We start from the raw sequence: 18,378 nt of genomic DNA, 5'->3' as shown, positions 1-18,378 counted from the left end.
TTATATTTACATTTGACAAGCATACTGTCACAGGATGTACTTTAAAGCAAAGTGACTATTTTGTGAGCAAACACGGCAGCTAATTTACGCAATGTAATGTCCCTCTGACAGCCATAAATAGAATGACCAATTTTATTTAGGCAACTGTCAGCCAGGACACAGGGAGAAACTGACTTCTCTTTTCAAATAGTCAGTCCCAGGGGAACTTTAACACCCTCATGAACAGGTAGACAAGATCTGTTTATCATTTCGTCCAGAGCACTTCCACATGCAGCATGGCATTGGGGTGCCACCACAGACTATATGGGGTCCAAGTTTCAACTTGGGGCTTGGATTTGCACCTCTGACTCAAGAGGTGAGTGCTCCCAACTGAACCAGGCTGACACTATGGAGGGGAGCGATGGGTGAAATGGCATTCCCTCTATGAATCTGTATTATAGTCCTCTCGAAGACTTGATAAGGCGCTATATCACATGAAAGGATTATTATTATGCCTGAGAGCAGTAGAGGCTAAGGGGCAATCTGATTTAATATAAAATATTGAGGAGAATGACAAGCAAAAGGGAAGAAATCCAAAGGTAACATGACCCATTGCCTTAAAATTAGAGGAAAGCTGGTTGAGGAAGCTTTCCTCTAATTTTACATAAAAGGTTTGAGACTGTGCAAAGCAGTAGCTATAGAATCAATTGGGATGTGTGAAAGCAACAAGTTTAGAAACGTGAAGCAAAGGGAGTAGGATTAAAAGATTTGCCATCATCTAATAAATTGTCAGATGTTCAACAGGCTGAATGAATGAACTCCTATTTCAGACCACTTCAATAGGAGGTACAAACAAAACAGCAATAATTAAAAGCCACGTCTCATTGACCAAACACAGATTTATTTTATTAAAAAAAAGCAGGATTTCACTTGTGGGGGGGGGGGGGGCAGGGAGAGAACAGTTCTAATATTGAGGCACAAATTTAAAAACAGTGATAGATAAATATAAGGAAACACAGATGGATAGAAGCACTTTTTTTCCATCAGTCACATCAACTGTAAGCAAAGGAGCTAAGACAGTAAGTCATTCACCATTCATGTCAAGGTTATAGTCAGAGTGACACGCAGTGGCAGGAAAACAAGCCAAGTAAGCAGATATTTAAACAGAACAATCTTTAGCTTTATACACATGGTCTAGAAGAGAAGAGAATTATCAACACCACTCCTGGGTTTCATTCTTTCCCTTTCAGTACTGCATTCAGTTGACTCTGAAAACACAAATAGAAGTTAGAACATTAGACTCCAAATTGGATTCAAAAAGCCAATTATTGCTGGTTAAACTTTTTGTACGATGTAATTTATATTTACAATGTACGAAAGTTTAGCCAGCGATCTCAGCTTTCCCGTCAAAAAATAAAATCTAGCTGCATGAGGTTACTAGGCCCATAATTTATTCACAGCAGTTAACCTCTACCATCCCTCCCACCCACCTCCACAGCAAAGCCCAATACGATCATACACACTGACGGTGTCCGTTTCACAATCTCTTCCACTGCTGGGTTGGCAGATTTGAAGAAAGCAAAGTCAGCGGTGACCTGCAGCCATTTTGTTTCCACTACCTTATCATGGCCTGATACTGGACATACAGCCTCACAATAACTGCCCTTTACTCACTAACCAAAAGTTACAGTATTCCCCAAACACATAAAATGTTACTTACAGATAATAACTTGATACTCTCAAGTGTCTGTTTATCCATTTGGTGTAAATCTGCAGCTTTTATTTTGCTAGCCGTCAACTGAACATTCTAAGAGAGGAAAACAAAATCAGTCATCATAAAGGCATGTCGCTGCATCACTTTGTTAAATCCAATCAATTTTGACTGACAACTCTTAAGAATTCAGTTTATATAACTATTGAATCTCATCTCTGCTGTATTCATCGGTTTTTTGAATGCAAAGAATTAATGAACTGCAAAGTAATTTTGCATCTTGCAAATCTGGTAAATCTTACCTGACAATCCCCAACTGGTAAATTAATGGTTACTTCTGTAGATTCAGACAGTGGGCTTCCATTCACTGAGCAGGTAAACACTTGCTCCTTATGCCTTGGCACCCGAACTCCTGGAGTCTTTAGAACCCTAGTAAAATTAAACATTCACAAAACACATTTTAACAAGGAATATGCACCAGGCCACCCACATTCTTGAAATCTCAAGTGGAATTAGTTCCCAACAATTGAGGTCTACAGTTACAGAAATTAAATGTAAAAGGTTATTACAGTAAAGCCTCATTACAGTAATGGCCTCCTGTGTTGTATAATTCTATACATAATATATATATATATAATTGTAGAATTCTGTGATATGCAGATATTCAATAAACTCACCCGGAATCAAACATTGGAGTTTTTAATGGTGTGGGTCTCCACAGGTCACCTTTCGTATCTACTCGGTTACTCGGAGTGAACAGTTTTGTTTTTTTTATTCTACATAATTAAAAAGAAAATTAGAAATGAAAACTCAAACCACTTTCTCGTTGACCTGTTGCTACACTACCTTCCTTAGGATGATCACATTATCAAAAAGCAATGTCTTTGCCTATAATAATAATCTTTGCATTCGATATAGTGCTTTTCACGTCTTCTCGACGTCTCAAAGCACTTCACAGAATAGACTGTAAAGTGAATTGACTATATTTGTGGGCGAAATGCGGCAGCCAATTGCGCACAGCAGTGTCCCACAAACAGCCGTGAATTGAAAATGACCAATTTTTTTTTTAACCTTTCCATTGATAATAAGAGTTGGTCAAAACATCGAACGCAACCAGTTTTAATCAAAAATACACTTCTTTATTTGCCACCTCGACCATTCCTAGGTTAGATACTTGCCCTTTAACGCTGGTGGAAACTGATGGATGTCTTTTTTTCCCTGTGAATGTTGCACCTCTACCCTGCAAAAAAAATCAGAAAGAAACACGTTTAATTTATAGAATTAGTATATTATAATTTTCTGGCATTCTTTTATTGATTTACATGTCATTTCAAATAGCTCGGCCAGCAAACAAATGACAAACAATAAACTTGAATATCATGTTCTATCCCAAATATGTTCAGGCCAGTGAATAGAGATATCTGTGCGCACAAGCTCACAGATCATTTGCAGCCAGTAAAGAAAGGATGGCAACAGCTACCATGTTAGAAATCTCCGCACTGCAGAGAAGATAAAATCGCTTCTACTGGAGGTAGAGCTGCTGCCTGCAGAACTGCAAGGTAAAAACCATTAAATAGGCTCTTCCAATAAATCAGTATTGATGTATTGACCATGTAAACTGCTACATTAATAATCAAATGAGTGAAACACAGGGGCACAGGAAGATAAGTCCAATGCACTCCCCGTATAATCTTAAGAATCCAAGATTGCTTCAATTTTCCTATCATTCATGTAGCATTTAAGATTGTCACAAGTTGAAGACAATCGATGAAGACCAATGTCAGATGGGACCAATTTGCTGGCCATTTATATATTAATACCACCAAAATTAAGACGAGCCTGGTCTTATCTCCATTGAGTACTCAGATTTGTGTAATATGTATCTGAGTAATCGTTATTGTGAAAACATCTCACTAACCTTTCGACTGGTATTGGTTGATGGAGGAATATTCTCATTTTCACTGAGAGTTTTGTCACATTTGGATCTTTTACCTGCAGAGAATTTTTCCAAACTTTATTACACAGCTTAACACAAATAATTTTTAAACATACAGTAGAACCCAGTTCTAAGGCAGCAGTTGGATTCCATTACATTTCAAAAACTACTTCATAACAGGCAAGTAATCAATGCACTGCACCCAGGAAATTATGTTGGTATTGATCAACTGACCAAGAAGTCAATCATTTTTAGCCCATAGGAAACTAGTCTACAGTCAAAACCATCAGTGGACCCTCAGGCTAGTTGTCTTATAAGAACATCTGCCCACTCAAATGTCACACAAACAGTATTGAAGTGAATGACCGATTTTATTTAACAACAAATTACATTTGTATAGCACCTTGCATGTCAGGATGTCCCAAGGCGTTAGACAGTCAAGGGTTTGGACCCGAGCAGGGAGTTGGGTTCAGGGTGGGTGGAGAGCATGGATGGTTGGGGTGGGAGGATGGCCGAAGGCCCAATCAAAGAGAAGGGTCCTGAGACATGCCTTGAAGAAGGCAAGGGAGGGTGCAAAGCAAAAGGATTGTGGAATGGAGTTCAAAAACATGGGGGCAGAGAGGCTGAAGGTCCAACAGCCGATGGTGTGGCGGGCTGGGCCAGGCGCTATTGTCTCACAGACTGCCTCCTGAGAGCACGAACTACGAAGAACAGAAACTTTATGAAGGGAGCAGATCTTTCCTGTTCTTAAGTAGTTGAATGACTTCACTGAGAGAAGTGACCTAGGGACTTGGTTTGAATATAATGGTATGTTTCTACCTGTTGATCACCAATCAATAACATGATTAACTGGTACCCTAAAATGCTGCTTACTTTTTTTTGCAGTTCTCAGCTTTACTGCATCTTGGATAATTTCTGTCTCTATGGCGTCAACTTCCAGGCCGACAGCAGCAATTCGATTCTGCAGCAAGTAAATGTATATATACATATATATATTCTCCAAATCTTAATTAAGATTACTAAAAGACCCCCAGCCATTATTTTCACACGAGACTGGATAATTGATTCATTGAAAATAAAATGAGTAATTTACCTGCTCGGCTTCAGCCACCGCCTGCACACTTCCACCTGCAGCTTTTTGGGAAAATATAAAGCGTCAAAGTGATCGTTTTATAATGAACAGAAGAACATAAGAAATGTTAGGCGAAGAAAAGAGCAAGGTTCATCTAGTTCGCGTTCCAGCTTTCTGGCAGTCGCATGTGTCCCGAACTACCTATGTACTATATCCCATAATGTTATTTTCGAAAACAAAACAATCTAATCTGTGTTCAAGGCTGGACTATGGGAACTCTCTCCTCGCCGGCCCTCCTGGCCCTCCCTCCACAAGCTGCAGGTCATTCAGAACTCTGCAGCTCGTGTACTGTCCCGCACCAGGCTTCAGGACCACATCACTCCCACCCTCGCTCGCCTCCACTGGCTCCCCATCCCCCAGAGGATCGAATTCAAGATCCTCATCCTCACCTACAAGGCCATTCCCGGCCTCGCTCCCTCCTACCTCTCCGACCTACTATCCCCCTACCTACCTGCCCGAACCCTCCGTTCCTCTGGCTCCAGTCTGCTCCACATCCCCCGCCCCAACCGCCCTACCATCGGTGGTCGGGCCTTCAGCCTCTCAGCCCTGAGGCTCTGGAACTCCATCCCCCAGTGCCTTCACCACTTCCTCCCTTTCCTCCTTCAAGGCCGGTCTCAAGACCTTTCTCCTTGACCATGCCTTCAGCTCCACTCTCGACTCTCTACCCCCTCCTCGCCCCCTCCCTTCCCTCCCCTCACCTGACCATTTCCCCTCCTCCTCACTCCCTCCCGTCCCTCCCCTCACTCTGACCATTTCCCCCCGCTCGGGTCCTGACCCAACTGTCCAGCGCCTTGGGACGTCCTCCCGACGTGAAAGGCGCTCTATAAATGAAATCTTGTTGTTGTTGTTTGAAGGAATCAACACTTCCTTCTTCAACCATCTCCTCGGGGGAGAATGGAAGCCTTTTTTTAGAATTTACACATTGCAGCTAAAAATAGCAACATTTACTACAATGTATCTAAATTTTACATATTCTAGTCATATACCTGTCACACCATCCCTCCTGATTGAAAGTATTATATAACTATGCCATTTCTTCTTTAACTCCGATTCCCAAATGAAACCATAATAATTCTTGCATTTGATATACTGCCTTATCACATTGTTGAGATGCCTGACAGGGCTTCATATACGGTAAAGTGGATTGACTGTATTTTGTGGACTAAAATAAAATCTGAAGAATACTCCACCCTTCCCAGTCTTCAACACGAGTATCTTCCGCTCTATGACAACATTCACACTCACTTTCCCTCTCCTGCCTGCACCAACATCATAAACTACTAAAGAAACACAAGCATGGAAGACTGATTTGGTGAGTAGATGGAGAAAAAGTTGTAAAGGTGTGACATCAGCCAAGTGATTTGGTTACACTGACAATAGGGGGTTTGATATGATACAAATTCACCAAATATGCCAGTGCAATCTCTTACCAACGTAATCCACATATGTCATCTGTCTGACAGCCAAAGGAATCTTAACAATCATAAGATTGCAATGAGCATCCACTGAGATGAGGATATCTTTCAACATCTTTTCCATTTCTTTACTCCGCCCTTCAACTGCAAGGGGAAAGGAAACAAGGTCAAATTAACAAATACTGAGCACAGATATACACATAAATAAACTCTCTTGTGCATATCAAACTGAGCGCTGGCATTGACAGCAAAAATAAAAATGTTGCTGAATTTTGCAAACTCCACATTGGACAATAGAGAAAGCAAGTAGGAAAAAAAAGACAAAAGAATTCCTCTCAATTAATAATAGCTTGCATTTGCATCAACACTTTTCATTGAAAAATAAATATCTCAAGACTACTTTACTAAATCTAATTTGATTAGAAATGAAGGTGTATAAGTGAACACAATCATCACGGGGGTCACCACAACAACTTGGATTTAATTAGCGCCCTCCATGCCGGAGGGCGCTTCACAGTAACGGATCCCGGGGCCAAGCCAGGGGGAGGAAGGTGACCAAAGGCGTGATCGAAAAGAAAGGTCTTCAGCAGACCTAAAAACAGGAAGAGAGGGAGCACGGTGAAGGGAGTTCCAGAGCCTCGGGGCATAGTGGCTGAAGGCACAACTGCCGAGGGTGGAGCGGAGGACACCAAGAACAAAACACATTACCTCCGCTGTCAAAATCCTTCAGGAAGCTTCGAATCTTTTCGTATCTCCTTAACTGCAGTGCGTTCTTCTTGCGGTTACGGCCGGCAGCTTTCTTCTTGGGCGATACCATGGCTTTTTCTAAAAAAAACCAAAAACAATAACAGTAACCTTGGACAAAATACAAAAGATGCTGGAATCTGAAACAAAAACAGAGAGAGCTGGGAAAGCTCAGCAGGTCAGGCAGCATCAAAAGAGAAAGGAAAGTGAGTCAATGTTTCGGGTCCACGACCCTTCGTCAGGGTTTTTAAGGACAAGTTGGGGGGGGGGGGGCAGGACAAGGACGACAAAGAGAATGTGTTAGTTAATGGGTTAAAGAGGTAATGATTGCAATGATAACAGAAGATAACTCTTCTGGTAACAGAAAGTGAGGAGGGGGAGGCGGGGAAGGTGAGCTGTTACGGTCTGAATTGGCTGAAATCGCTACATAGGGCTGTAGCGTCCCTAACAGATAGAGACACTGGACACAGTAACACTGGTATTGGCAACGTCACCTTGTCGGGTGCAGAACGCTTTAATAACAAACAAACCAGTTTAAATTTACATTGCGCCTTCCGCCTCGGCAGTGCATCACAAGGGGGTTTTTGCAGTGACTTGACCTCCAATGCTCTCCTTGACAAGTTTCCGCAGCTTCACAATCCAATTTATGAAAAACTTCGGGACACTTACCCTCTCACAACCCCAATACCACACAAGGGTTCAACTTTGAGATCCTCACTTGTCTACCAATCCCATTCATGCCCTGGCTGGCTGTCTGGCACCCCACCGCCCCCCATCTCTCTGACCCGTTTACTACGCAAAATCCCACCTGAAGACCATCTTCTTTGACGGTGTTTGCGGTCACCTCCGCATCCACCAATCCCCCCTCCCCACACCACACGAGCTTGGTGTCAGGAGCTGCCACTGTTAAGCGTCCCAAAGACGCTCCACTCGCGCGCGGCGGCTCGCCGTGTAAATGCAAGTCGTCGTCGTCTCACAGGTAAACAGCAACACACGCAAGCGCGGGGTGGGGGGGCTTCATAAAGAACACAAGAAAAAGGGAGGGAGGGAGCCCTCGGAGGGGAGGGAAGGAGGAGGCGAGGAGGAGAAGGGGGGCAAGGGAGGGAGGGAGTGAGAAGGGGAGGGAGCGAGGAGGGGAGAGGGGAGGGAGCGAGGAGGGGAGGGAAGGAGGAGGCGAGGGAAGGAGCGAGGATGGGAGGGGGGGAGAAGGGGGGGCAAGGGAGGGAGAGAGCGAGGAGGGGAGGGGGGGGAGAGGAGGGAGCGAGGGGGGGAGGGGCGAGGAGGGGAGGGAGCGAGGAGGGGAGGGGAGAGGAGGGAGCGAGGAGGGGAGGGAGCGAAGGGGGGAGGGAGCGAGGGGGGGAGGGAGCGAGGGGGGGGTTAGAGAGTCGAGGGAGGAGCTGAAGCCACGGTCGAAGAGAAAGGTCTTGAGACCGGCCTTGAAGGAGGAGAGGGAGGAGGGAGGAGGCGAAGGCACCGGGGGATGGAGTTCCAGAGCCTGGCTCAACCTGGTGGTGGGGGGGGAATGGAGAATCATAGTCACTTTGTCTTAAGAATCTACAACACCAATTAAAATGATTATCATCATATTGTCATAATTATTATTATATTACAGTTAAAAAATAGAAACAGGTTTGGTCTGAGGGGGGGGGGGGCGATGCCGAGGAGAATCACCGCCTTATTATTATTATTAGCGCGTGTTTTTTATTAAGTCTTTTTTTTGGAAGAAAAAAAACACGAGACGCCATTATCCCCGTAGCGTCTTATTGAAAAATAATCGATATCAGTCACTCGGTATTTCTTGTGCGATACGTTCCAATAATAATAATAATAATTATAATACGAACCAAATCTTTTTGTTTCTTCCCGTCTCTCTCTCTCTCTCTCTTTTTGGCCCTTTTCCTCCCTCAGTCTCTCAGTCCCTCAGTGCGGCTCCAGGTGACGGTTACTGTTCGCGCTCCGTTTGAATTTCAAACGCAACCCGAAGACGCCAACCGCCGCGGTCCGTGGATCGGCCAATCACAGCTGCCGATCGACGCCGTCTCGGCCTACGACCAATCAACGCCCCCAGCACGGGCTGAGCCACCCCGCACGCCCGCCCGCTCCCCCGACACGTCCGGTACCGCTTCACTGATTGGCTAGTATCTCCCCCCCCCCCCCCCAGCCCATGGCATCACGCTCCCAGCGTCACCAGCGGCCGGCCCAATCGCAGCCGCCCTCGCTGAGCCGGACCAATCGCGGCCGAACGCGTCACTGACCGGCCGGCACTCCCAACCAATGGCAGCAAGCTGCAGCGTCATCACTGGCCGAGGGCCGCCCGCCCGCCCGCGCCTGTCTGTCTGGACGGAGAGCGATGGCCGCCGCCTCACGGTCACCCGCGGGCTAGAGAGTCCCGCCGAGAGGGCTGGAGCCGCCAGGTAACACTGAGCCCCCCCCCCTGGTGTCCTGGCCTCTCCCCCCGCGCTTACAGCCACTACCCCTCCCCCCCCCACACACACACACCCATCACTGTCTGACAGGTTTAGGGGCAGAAGGGCCTGAGGGGTGGCGACGCCTTGTGTTGCTGTGGAGCCGCCCGACAATATGATGGTAATAATCATCATAATAATAATAATAATAATAATAATCGTTGCATTTGACAGAGCGCCTCATCGCGTCTTCGAGACGTCGAGACCAGCGCCCTCGGGACGTCCCCCCGACGCGACCGGCGCTCACGTGCACATCAATGCAATTTTGTCGTTGTTTTCGAGCTCGAAGCCCATCGCGGGATACACCGGAAAGCGCAGCGGCCGTGTATTTTACGGGCGGCGGCGGAAACGGGGCAGCGACCCCACAAACGGTCACGGGTGGCGGTGACCAATTTATTATTATTATTATTGTTGTTGTTGTTGTTGGGGTTCCTGCCAGGTAAACAGACGCGCGCGGAGTAAGGTAAACAGACGCGCGCGGAGTAAGGTAAACAGACGCGCGCGGAGTAAGGTAAACAGACGCGCGCGGAGTAAGGTAAACAGACGCGCGCGGAGTAAGGTAAACAGAGGCGCGCGGAGTAAGGGAAACAGACGCGCGCGGAGTAAGGGAAACAGACGCGCGCGGAGTAAGGTAAACAGACGCGCGCGGAGTAAGGTAAACAGACGCGCGCGGAGTAAGGTAAACAGACGCGCGCGGAGTAAGGTAAACAGACGCGCGCGGAGTAAGGTAAACAGACGCGCGCGGAGTAAGGTAAACAGACGCGCGCGGAGTAAGGTAAACAGACGCGCGCGGAGTAAGGTAAACAGACGCGCGCGGAGTAAGGTAAACAGAGGCGCGCGGAGTAAGGTAAACAGACGCGCGCGGAGTAAGGGAAACAGACGCGCGCGGAGTAAGGGAAACAGAGGCGCGCGGAGTAAGGGAAACAGAGGCGCGCGGAGTAAGGTAAACAGACGCGCGCGGAGTAAGGTAAACAGACGCGCGCGGAGTAAGGTAAACAGACGCGCGCGGAGTAAGGTAAACAGACGCGCGCGGAGTAAGGTAAACAGACGCGCGCGGAGTAAGGTAAACAGACGCGCGCGGAGTAAGGTAAACAGACGCGCGCGGAGTAAGGTAAACAGACGCGCGCGGAGTAAGGGAACCTGCCCATCGTTTCGCCCGGCTGGGGATCGATCCCCAGGTTTCTCGCTTGCGGGGCGAGCGCTCTTAACCGCTGAGCCGCAGGACTCCGCAATGCACGGAGATATCGCTTTTACTGCCTGGGGAGGACATTTTTAGACATGGGGCTCGCATGATGGTTTCCAGCATCTCCTGCGGTACGTTTGTTGCCCCTTTGCTCACGCTGTGAACGCTGGATAGAAAAAGAAAGCGTGTTGGGAAGAATTGAGCGCGTCATGGCAGGCACCGAAAGGCAGCAGATGAGCCATTATTTAGGGAAACGGGCAGTGTGTGTGTGTGTGTCAATCAAGTCAAGTCAGGGTTATTGCAAAGTACAACAGCAAACCAAACCTCACATAAGTCTGATCTGTATTAAATTGTATAATCGCCTAAGTCATACATCTGCCCGAATCCCGTTCAAGAGTTTATATTCTACACAACTCTTGACACAACTCGTACTTTGCATATGTCGTATTAAATGTTAGTCAATTGGTGGATAGCTTTCCCAGAAGTATAATCCCACCAAAAGAAATAATAATAATCTGGTCACTCAAACCATGACTGTGGATCGCGGTTGTGCGCAATTGGCAAAATTATTTAATTAGCAAATAAAAATTGGTAATTCCCTTCATGGTTGTTTTGTGGGACATTGTTGCACATAAATTGGCTGCAACGTTTGCCTACAAAATAATAATGATAATTAAATGTGACTTTACGTCTTTTACATATGAAAGATGTTTCAAAGCACTTCATGTGATATAGTGCAACGCGGAGTGACTGTGTATATGTTATGGGCACAGTAGCAGGAAACCCTGTGAAGCTCTTTGGAACATTCCCCCCAATGTGAAAGTGTCTGTATCTTAGGAACGTAGGCCATTCATCCCCATGAGCCTGTTCTATCTTCTATAGATAATGGCTGATCTGTACCTCAACTCCAATTACCTGCCCTTGTCCCACATCTCCGGATTCCCTTACCTAATATCTATTCATCTCAGTCTTGAAAATTTTAATGGATAAAAAATCCACCATTTTGGGGAGAAAGTTCTCGATTTCCACAACCCTTTGGGTAAAAAACTGCCCCCTGATTTAATGCCTAAATGGTTTATATCTCATTTTAAACTTATGCTCCCTTTGTTCTGGATTCCCCACCAGAGGAAATAGTTTCCCTATTTATATATCAAAATATACTTTTTTTTAAAAAGAAAACTCTGTTCTGTTAATCATTTGATCAGTTGTAAAAATGGTACATATTTCCAGATCCTTAACATCTCAGTCAAAATATTTGAGGTAATGTGAAACATTATTTATTGAAGTGTTCTTGTGTGTTAGAATTTAGTGTGTGTAATGTTGCATCGTGTGTTTGGGTTACTGTAACAGGAACTAAGCGATGTCTCAAAAGCAAGCTTTGCTGGATGTTCACCAGGCCCTTCAGAAATCCTTTCAAGTCGTACAGCAGCAGGAGAGAGTGTGGGCCGACACGCTGGCAGTATGCACTCCCCTCCTGAGTTCCCTGAGTAACCTCGCCGAGCAACTACAGGCGTGCAAAAGCCTTACGTTTAGCAACACTGCCTTCAGAGACTTTCCTGATCTCGAGTCGCGTCTCAAATATAAACTCAACCGGGCTACGGGAACCGTTTTGGAAAAGCTCGGTGAACAAATGTAAGTTTTAGCACAGTTCCATATATTTTCTATTGAAAGGAAACCTCAGTCGCAATAATAATTATTTGCCGTGCGTGCGTTGTTCGAACCTTTGCTCTCCAACTGAAGGACTCTGGTGAAGTGGCTTATAGCTTTTTGGCAGCTGCCCTGGTTGAGATCAGCTAACACTCAAGGCGGCTTCTGGTAATTGCTAATTGAGGTTGTTACTTTATTAAATCACTTACTGTTTTGTACCTAAATATCTTTGGAGGAATATTTTACGAAAAGTGCGGGACACTACGAGCAATCAGGTGGCTGCGTGCTTTCAGACGTACGAACAACACGCAGACTCGATTGGCTTGACGTTGGCTGTGGAGCGCTCCGCGCTCAGCCCTTCGGTAGCAGATATGTTGGAATGGCTACAAGATATCGAGAGGCTTTACAGAAACCAGTATCCTTCAGCATTGCTTCTTACTGGAAATTTGCTTCCCATTTTGTTTTTTAAAAAGCATATTTTCATCCACAAAAATACACAGTTCATTAATTTTATCCGCATATCCTGTGACCCACTTCGAGTCATCTCAACAAAATGATAGGGTGCTATAAGAAACGCAAGGATTATTATTATTATATTTTGAGGGGTTGTGGAACAGGAAACAACAAGATAATTGAGGCTATGAAATAACCAGCTTTTTTCTTATCCTCTTACTTAATACGTTATATATTATTTTGGATATGATATATTCTGCAGTGTATTCTAAGATACCATATTGGGAACGAAATAACTATAAACCACGGAAATAAAGCTCGGGTGGTAGTACCCTCTCGATCCAGAAATGATCAGCATTCAATCAGCGTTATTCTGTACAGATCCAGATCTTGGAGGGGTGGGGGAGGAGGGAGGAGATTTTATTCTGCTTTCAAGAGGATTATTCCTGTAAATTGTATCCTGAGATAGATCTAATGGGGTTCTATCAGTATTGAGAGTGAAATGTTTGTGTGATTCTTGGACAGTGAGCGATTTGCCCCCTCTGCGATATTGTGCATTCTTAACAAATATGAAAGATACTTATCAAGGCGACTCCTACTTCAGAGCATCAGTGCTGAGAACCTGACGGACATTCACGCTCTCTCACAGTCCTGGGGGAGAGTCTCAGAACAAGGAGATCCTGATGTGGTTCCAGGTAATTTTTTTGATGGCTGTTTTTCGGCTTATAATGCTATTTTGCACTCCTGGCTCCAGGTTTCACTTTAAACGAGAAAAGAAAAGCCGATTCCAGCAGAAAGGGGTTAGATCGAGACATTGTGTAGTACTCCTAGTGGAGGAACTTTTTGGCTATCACTGCATATTGTATTTTGAATAATAATGATGATGAATAATAATGATGCTTACATTTGATATAGCCTTAGCATTGCACAAAATATATACGGTCAATTCACATTACAGTCTATTCTGTGAAGCGCTTTGAGACGTCGAGAAGACGTGAAAACCGCTATATCAAATGCAAGGATTATTGATATTATTATTATAAAATGTCTCAAAATGGCGTGGGCAGGATTTATTACCAATCCTTGCATTTGATTTAGTGGTTTTAATATCTGCGTCCCTGATTTAAACAAATACTCAAAATAAATGAAGGAAATGTCAGTGATCAGTGGGTGACTGCTGTGATGCCTCTCCGGACCATTCAACAAGGATTTCTTTTACTTTTCCAGATATTCTGCTAAAGGCATCTTTCTTCATGGAAACCCGCCAAGATTCCAAGTACTGCAAAGACTATGAATCTGAACTGTAGACATTTCACCGTTTGTCTGGAGCAGGATTGTTTCTAAACATCTGATGTAGATACAAGATCTTGCCCCAGAACACCTTTTTTTCAAAAGGAAATTTGCATTTGATCTAGCACTTTATGCATTGGGAGGGAAACTCGAAGCTCACCCCACCCCAGCACTGCACTGAAATGTCAGCCTAGACTACGTGAAGTCAAAGTCCTGTCTTGGGACTTGAACCCACAACCTTCTGATTCAACGGACAGAGTAATATATTGATAATCCTTACATCTGATACAGAGTCGTTCACTTCAGGGCGTCTCAAAAGTGCTTCACAGTATGCTGTAACCTGTAACGTCTCAAAGCGCTTCACAGTATGCTGTATACTGTAAAACGTAGTGACTGTGTATTTTGTAGGCAAATGCTACCGAATAAAAACAAGTCGCTGGGAGCAGGTCAGGCAGCATCTATGGAGAGAGGAAAATGAATTAACGTTTCAGGTCGATAACCTTTCGTCAGAACTGGGGGATGTTGGAAGGAAGCACATTATAAGGACAAGCAGAGAAGGGGGTGGGGAAAGAAAGAGCCCCTTAGTACTTTTAGACCCCTTCAGTGCCTTCAATACCAAATAAGTCTGGTTAACACCAGTGCTGCCAATGGAGCCAAGCTCAACCATTTTCCCCTCGCCCACTATTTATAATATCTTATATGAGATAACACAGTTATTGCTGGAAGAATAGTTGTCGTTTTTCCTCATTATTGAACTCTTAAATCATGCACACGTTCTTTTTTAAAGTGTAGAACAGCACTCCCAGCATGCTCTTAGTTGGGTGAGATTCAGGAAGTGAAAAAGTGAACCCTCACTTAACAATTATTGCAGAGTTGTCTGAAATTTGTGGATCACACAGGTTGGTTTGAATGAAGGAGTCCCTTCAACCCATCTGATCCCATCCTTCCGCTCTACATTTCCCCATCGCACCATCAAGCTTTCTGATGCCAGTTTCTTTTAGTTACCTCATTGCCTTTAAAAGCCACAATGAAATAATAATAATAATCCTTACATTTGGTATAGAGCCTTTCATGTCGGATGGATATGTCAAAGAGCTTCACAGGATACACTAAAGTGAAGTAGCCGTATTTTGTAGGTAAAAGTCTGGAAAATCGCCAAGAACCCATCTGTTACGATCTTTGTAGCAGCCAGAGCAGTATATTTTTTTTTAGTTTTTTCGGCACACATATCCAGCAAACAGGTTAATAAGTAATGAGTTATTAAGTTGGCTATGGGTGGGAGAGATTTTGCAATACATTTTCATGTTAAATAAGAAGCAAATATCTTTAGAAATGTGACAACACCTTGTGTTGCAGCACTGATTAATAGCTTCAGCATTTCAGAATGTATCTATTGGCTGCCCTTTTTGATCATCTGCATGTAGTCTTCTGAGTGAGGACTGGATATCACAGTTGATTTGCTTCAGTTGAAATGAGTGCAAACTGCTGCAGCAAAGAGGGATCAAAACCAAGGCTGTGAAATGGAATCAAGCTACTGACAGATTGACACGTCTGCTTGTCAGTCATGAGGCACATTTCCTTTTAGTCTGTTCACAGTGACATACTTCCCAAGCCAATTGCGTTTCTATCTTTACCCCAAACACAATATTCTTCACTTGTCAGAAATTTAGTATCAAATAAATCATGCGTTCCTTTTTGAGCAAATTTGAAATGTTTTCCCAGCGTGTGAATGCTTTTTCTTACGGACTGTCCTTTTTGCACACGTAGGACTGATGTTTGGATTGAGATTAATGGAAATTAAATCGCTCCCTGCTCCATGTAAGGGAAGAAAGCGAAATGTGTTTACTGTCACCTGAGACTGTTCCTGGTACATACAAAGCCAGAGCTCAAACCTGCCTAAAATTGTCAACCTCACTTCCAAAGAGATTGGGTATGATGGAGATTCATGTGGAGTACAAACGCTGACGCAGACTAGTTGGGCTGAATGGCCTATTCAGTGTTGTACAGTCGATGCATTTATATGTAACTACATTTGTGAAACGGTGCTTTTCTGTGATTTGTGTTCAAGTACATCTGTTGGGGCAATAGCAAGCTGTGATCACACTACACTGCTGTCTCTGGGTCTGAGAGAGAATCGTGTCCTATTCCTCAATACTGATAACACTCAGGCGAAGCACAGAGTGCTCCTGACCTATATTTTGCTGTACTTAAGTAGAACAGTGAAGTATTAGAAGCCGAGCAGTTTACACAGGCAGTGATTGTGTATTATGCCTAATTTATACTGGATTTTTTGAGGCAATCTTTAATGTATAGTATTAGCATTCAAGCTCGCTAGCATAAACTACCAAGAGGAGATGGTTTGATTTTTTTTTTTGGTCAGCCAGGTGTCTTGACACGTGCGGAAACCCATCACCGTACTTATTAAAGAGTATCCAAACCAAGCCGAGAACTTCATGCATCCCACCTACACATGGAAATCCCAGAAATAGATTGTTGCAATGGATTGTGCACTCCCTCTCTCCCTGGAGGGATGCATCCCCTTACCTAATTCCAGAAAGTATTAGGTGCAGGTTGGCGAGAGCCAAGGCTTGGGGGCTCCAGAGTGTGCGTTGAGGTAACTGCTGGAATCTAACCAGCTAAAACGGCATAGCTTGCCATTGATTTCCTTGTTTGCACCTTTGCAGCACAAACACAGACATTGCAAATTTGAACTGATTTGTTTGAGATGTGATACTTTGATGGTTCTTGGGTGGTCTGATCGACCGCTCTGTCATTTTTTTTAAAGAACTACCAGTCTTGAGACATTGGAAAGCAAATTGGACTTCAGATCTGGTTAGTGGAGGTTGTAGCTGTGCATAGTTTTATACCCGTGTGATTTTTGCAGCAAAGAAATATGAATCAGGTTTCCTAATGTTCTCCTGCTGGAATCACTTCATACAATTTTGTCCATAAGTGTAAAATCAGGTTTATTAAGCTTCAGAATAATGGATAGGATTCGGTGCAACAGAAAACAGAAACCGCTGTTGAATTTTCATTACTTAGTCTCTGTTTATTAGATCTACACTTAAAGCAGATGGCTGTTTACCACCAGCCATTTGCTTTGATTGAATAAGGGCACTTTTTGCTACCGAGTATTTGAGTTACAGTGAGTTGAGCTTGTTGACGTTCGGTTTTGGATGGGAAGCCTGTGATAAATCCTGTGTGTAGGCTGTTGTGAAATAGTGATGGCAAGCCGCTCAGCATTTTATTTATCATTAATACCCCTGCTGATTTATGCCAAATGGATTTGATGCAGTCACAGAGCGCCATTTGAATTCACATCATCGAGTTGTGTTAGTCTTGCATTTTGTTTTATTTTTAAAGCCCTTTCTGCAGTGTGTCGACAAGATGAATGGTCGCCTCCGCTTCTATTCTTTACTTCTGAAGGATTATGGAAATTGTATTTATAGAAATTGAGTTCTCTCTTGTGATGTACAAGCACATTCATTTTCCTCAATCGCTGTTGCTGGAAATACCGCCTTTATTGAGCCAAGCGACGCAAAGAAAAGAAAGGCCCTTTTCTCGGATTGCTGCCCTTGGGTTCAGAATAAGCCTGCAGACCTACAGCTTTGTTCTTCATAAAGGCGATGTGTTCTCTTCTGCATTGACACATAGTGCCAAACTTTCTGAAGAAAATTCCCCACGACTGGAGAAACTTATTTCCACGGGCGGGTGGGTCGGTAACCCAATGACACTGATTTAAAATAGTTGTTAAAAGAAACAGAGGGGAGGTGAGGAGACATTTTTTTCACACAGCGAGTTGTTGGGATCAGGAATGCATTGTCTGAAAACGTGGTAAAACCGATTCGATAACCACTTTTAAGAGAGAAGTAGATAATTATTTATTTGGGGAGGACCAGTTTGCAGGGCTATGGTGGTTGGGCCTTCAGCCCCTCCGCCTCCACCCTTCGGAACTCCATCCTACATTCCCTTCACCTCGCTCCTTCCCTTGCCTCCTTCAAGGCATGTCTCAACACCTTACTCTTTGGCCACCCGCCTACTCTCCCTGCCCTCCACCCTCCCTTACCACAATCCCCCCACCCCACTCTGCTCAGGTCCAAATCCTTGACTGTCCAACGCCTTGGGACGTCCTCCCGACATGAAAGGTAATTTGTATTGTATTTGATGCAGTTTATTGCTGGAGGAGTGCGGCATGGTTGGAGTAGCTAAGCTTTAGGTGAAACTGAAGTCCAATCTGTCTGCTCAGACAAACATTAAGTCAGCAAAGGCCATGTGATAAATAACCAGGTCAGGAGGTTCTCTTGGTGTCCTGGGCAGTAATCCTCTGAATAATTAGTCGTTCACTTCACGGCTGTATGTGGGACCATGTTACTACACGTGGCAGTCATGTTTGCCTACAAAGGTCACTACCCCGATTGCAATT

General features: G+C 44.4%; 2 protein-coding genes across 3 annotated transcripts; one reads left to right on the top strand and one right to left on the bottom strand.

Annotated features, from left to right (window-relative positions):
• Nucleotides 1-913: 913 nt before the first annotated feature.
• On the bottom strand, nucleotides 914-8,787 carry cdca8 (cell division cycle associated 8). The gene is made up of 11 exons (XM_007894955.2): nucleotides 8,762-8,787; nucleotides 6,882-6,998; nucleotides 6,189-6,317; nucleotides 4,720-4,760; nucleotides 4,500-4,587; nucleotides 3,609-3,682; nucleotides 2,869-2,930; nucleotides 2,368-2,466; nucleotides 1,993-2,119; nucleotides 1,700-1,786; nucleotides 914-1,247 (listed from the first exon to the last, which is right to left on the bottom strand). The coding sequence occupies exons 2-11, from the start codon at nucleotides 6,988-6,990 to the stop codon at nucleotides 1,212-1,214; spliced, it is 852 nt and encodes a 283-aa protein (XP_007893146.2). The 5' UTR covers nucleotides 6,991-6,998; nucleotides 8,762-8,787; the 3' UTR covers nucleotides 914-1,211.
• Nucleotides 8,788-9,249: 462 nt separating this feature from the next.
• Nucleotides 9,250-14,160, top strand: c19h1orf109 (c19h1orf109 homolog (H. sapiens)). Of its 2 annotated transcripts, none has more exons than XM_007894953.2 (5): nucleotides 9,250-9,331; nucleotides 11,916-12,197; nucleotides 12,448-12,627; nucleotides 13,242-13,360; nucleotides 13,893-14,160. In XM_007894953.2, exons 2-5 carry the CDS (start codon nucleotides 11,926-11,928, stop codon nucleotides 13,970-13,972), a joined length of 651 nt encoding a protein of 216 aa, XP_007893144.2. In that variant the 5' UTR covers nucleotides 9,250-9,331; nucleotides 11,916-11,925; the 3' UTR covers nucleotides 13,973-14,160. The 2 variants fall into 2 exon arrangements, with proteins under 2 accessions (XP_007893144.2, XP_007893145.2); XM_007894954.2 differs by lacking the exon at nucleotides 9,250-9,331 and adding an exon at nucleotides 9,435-9,503.
• Nucleotides 14,161-18,378: the final 4,218 nt, after the last annotated feature.

The sequence above is a fragment of the Callorhinchus milii genome, unplaced genomic scaffold (assembly GCF_018977255.1).
Source record: "Callorhinchus milii isolate IMCB2004 unplaced genomic scaffold, IMCB_Cmil_1.0 Scaffold10, whole genome shotgun sequence".
Classification (NCBI taxonomy): Eukaryota; Metazoa; Chordata; class Chondrichthyes; order Chimaeriformes; family Callorhinchidae; genus Callorhinchus; species Callorhinchus milii.
The sequence above is the reverse complement of the archived record's forward strand: the minus strand, read 5'-3'. Positions and strand labels throughout refer to the sequence as shown.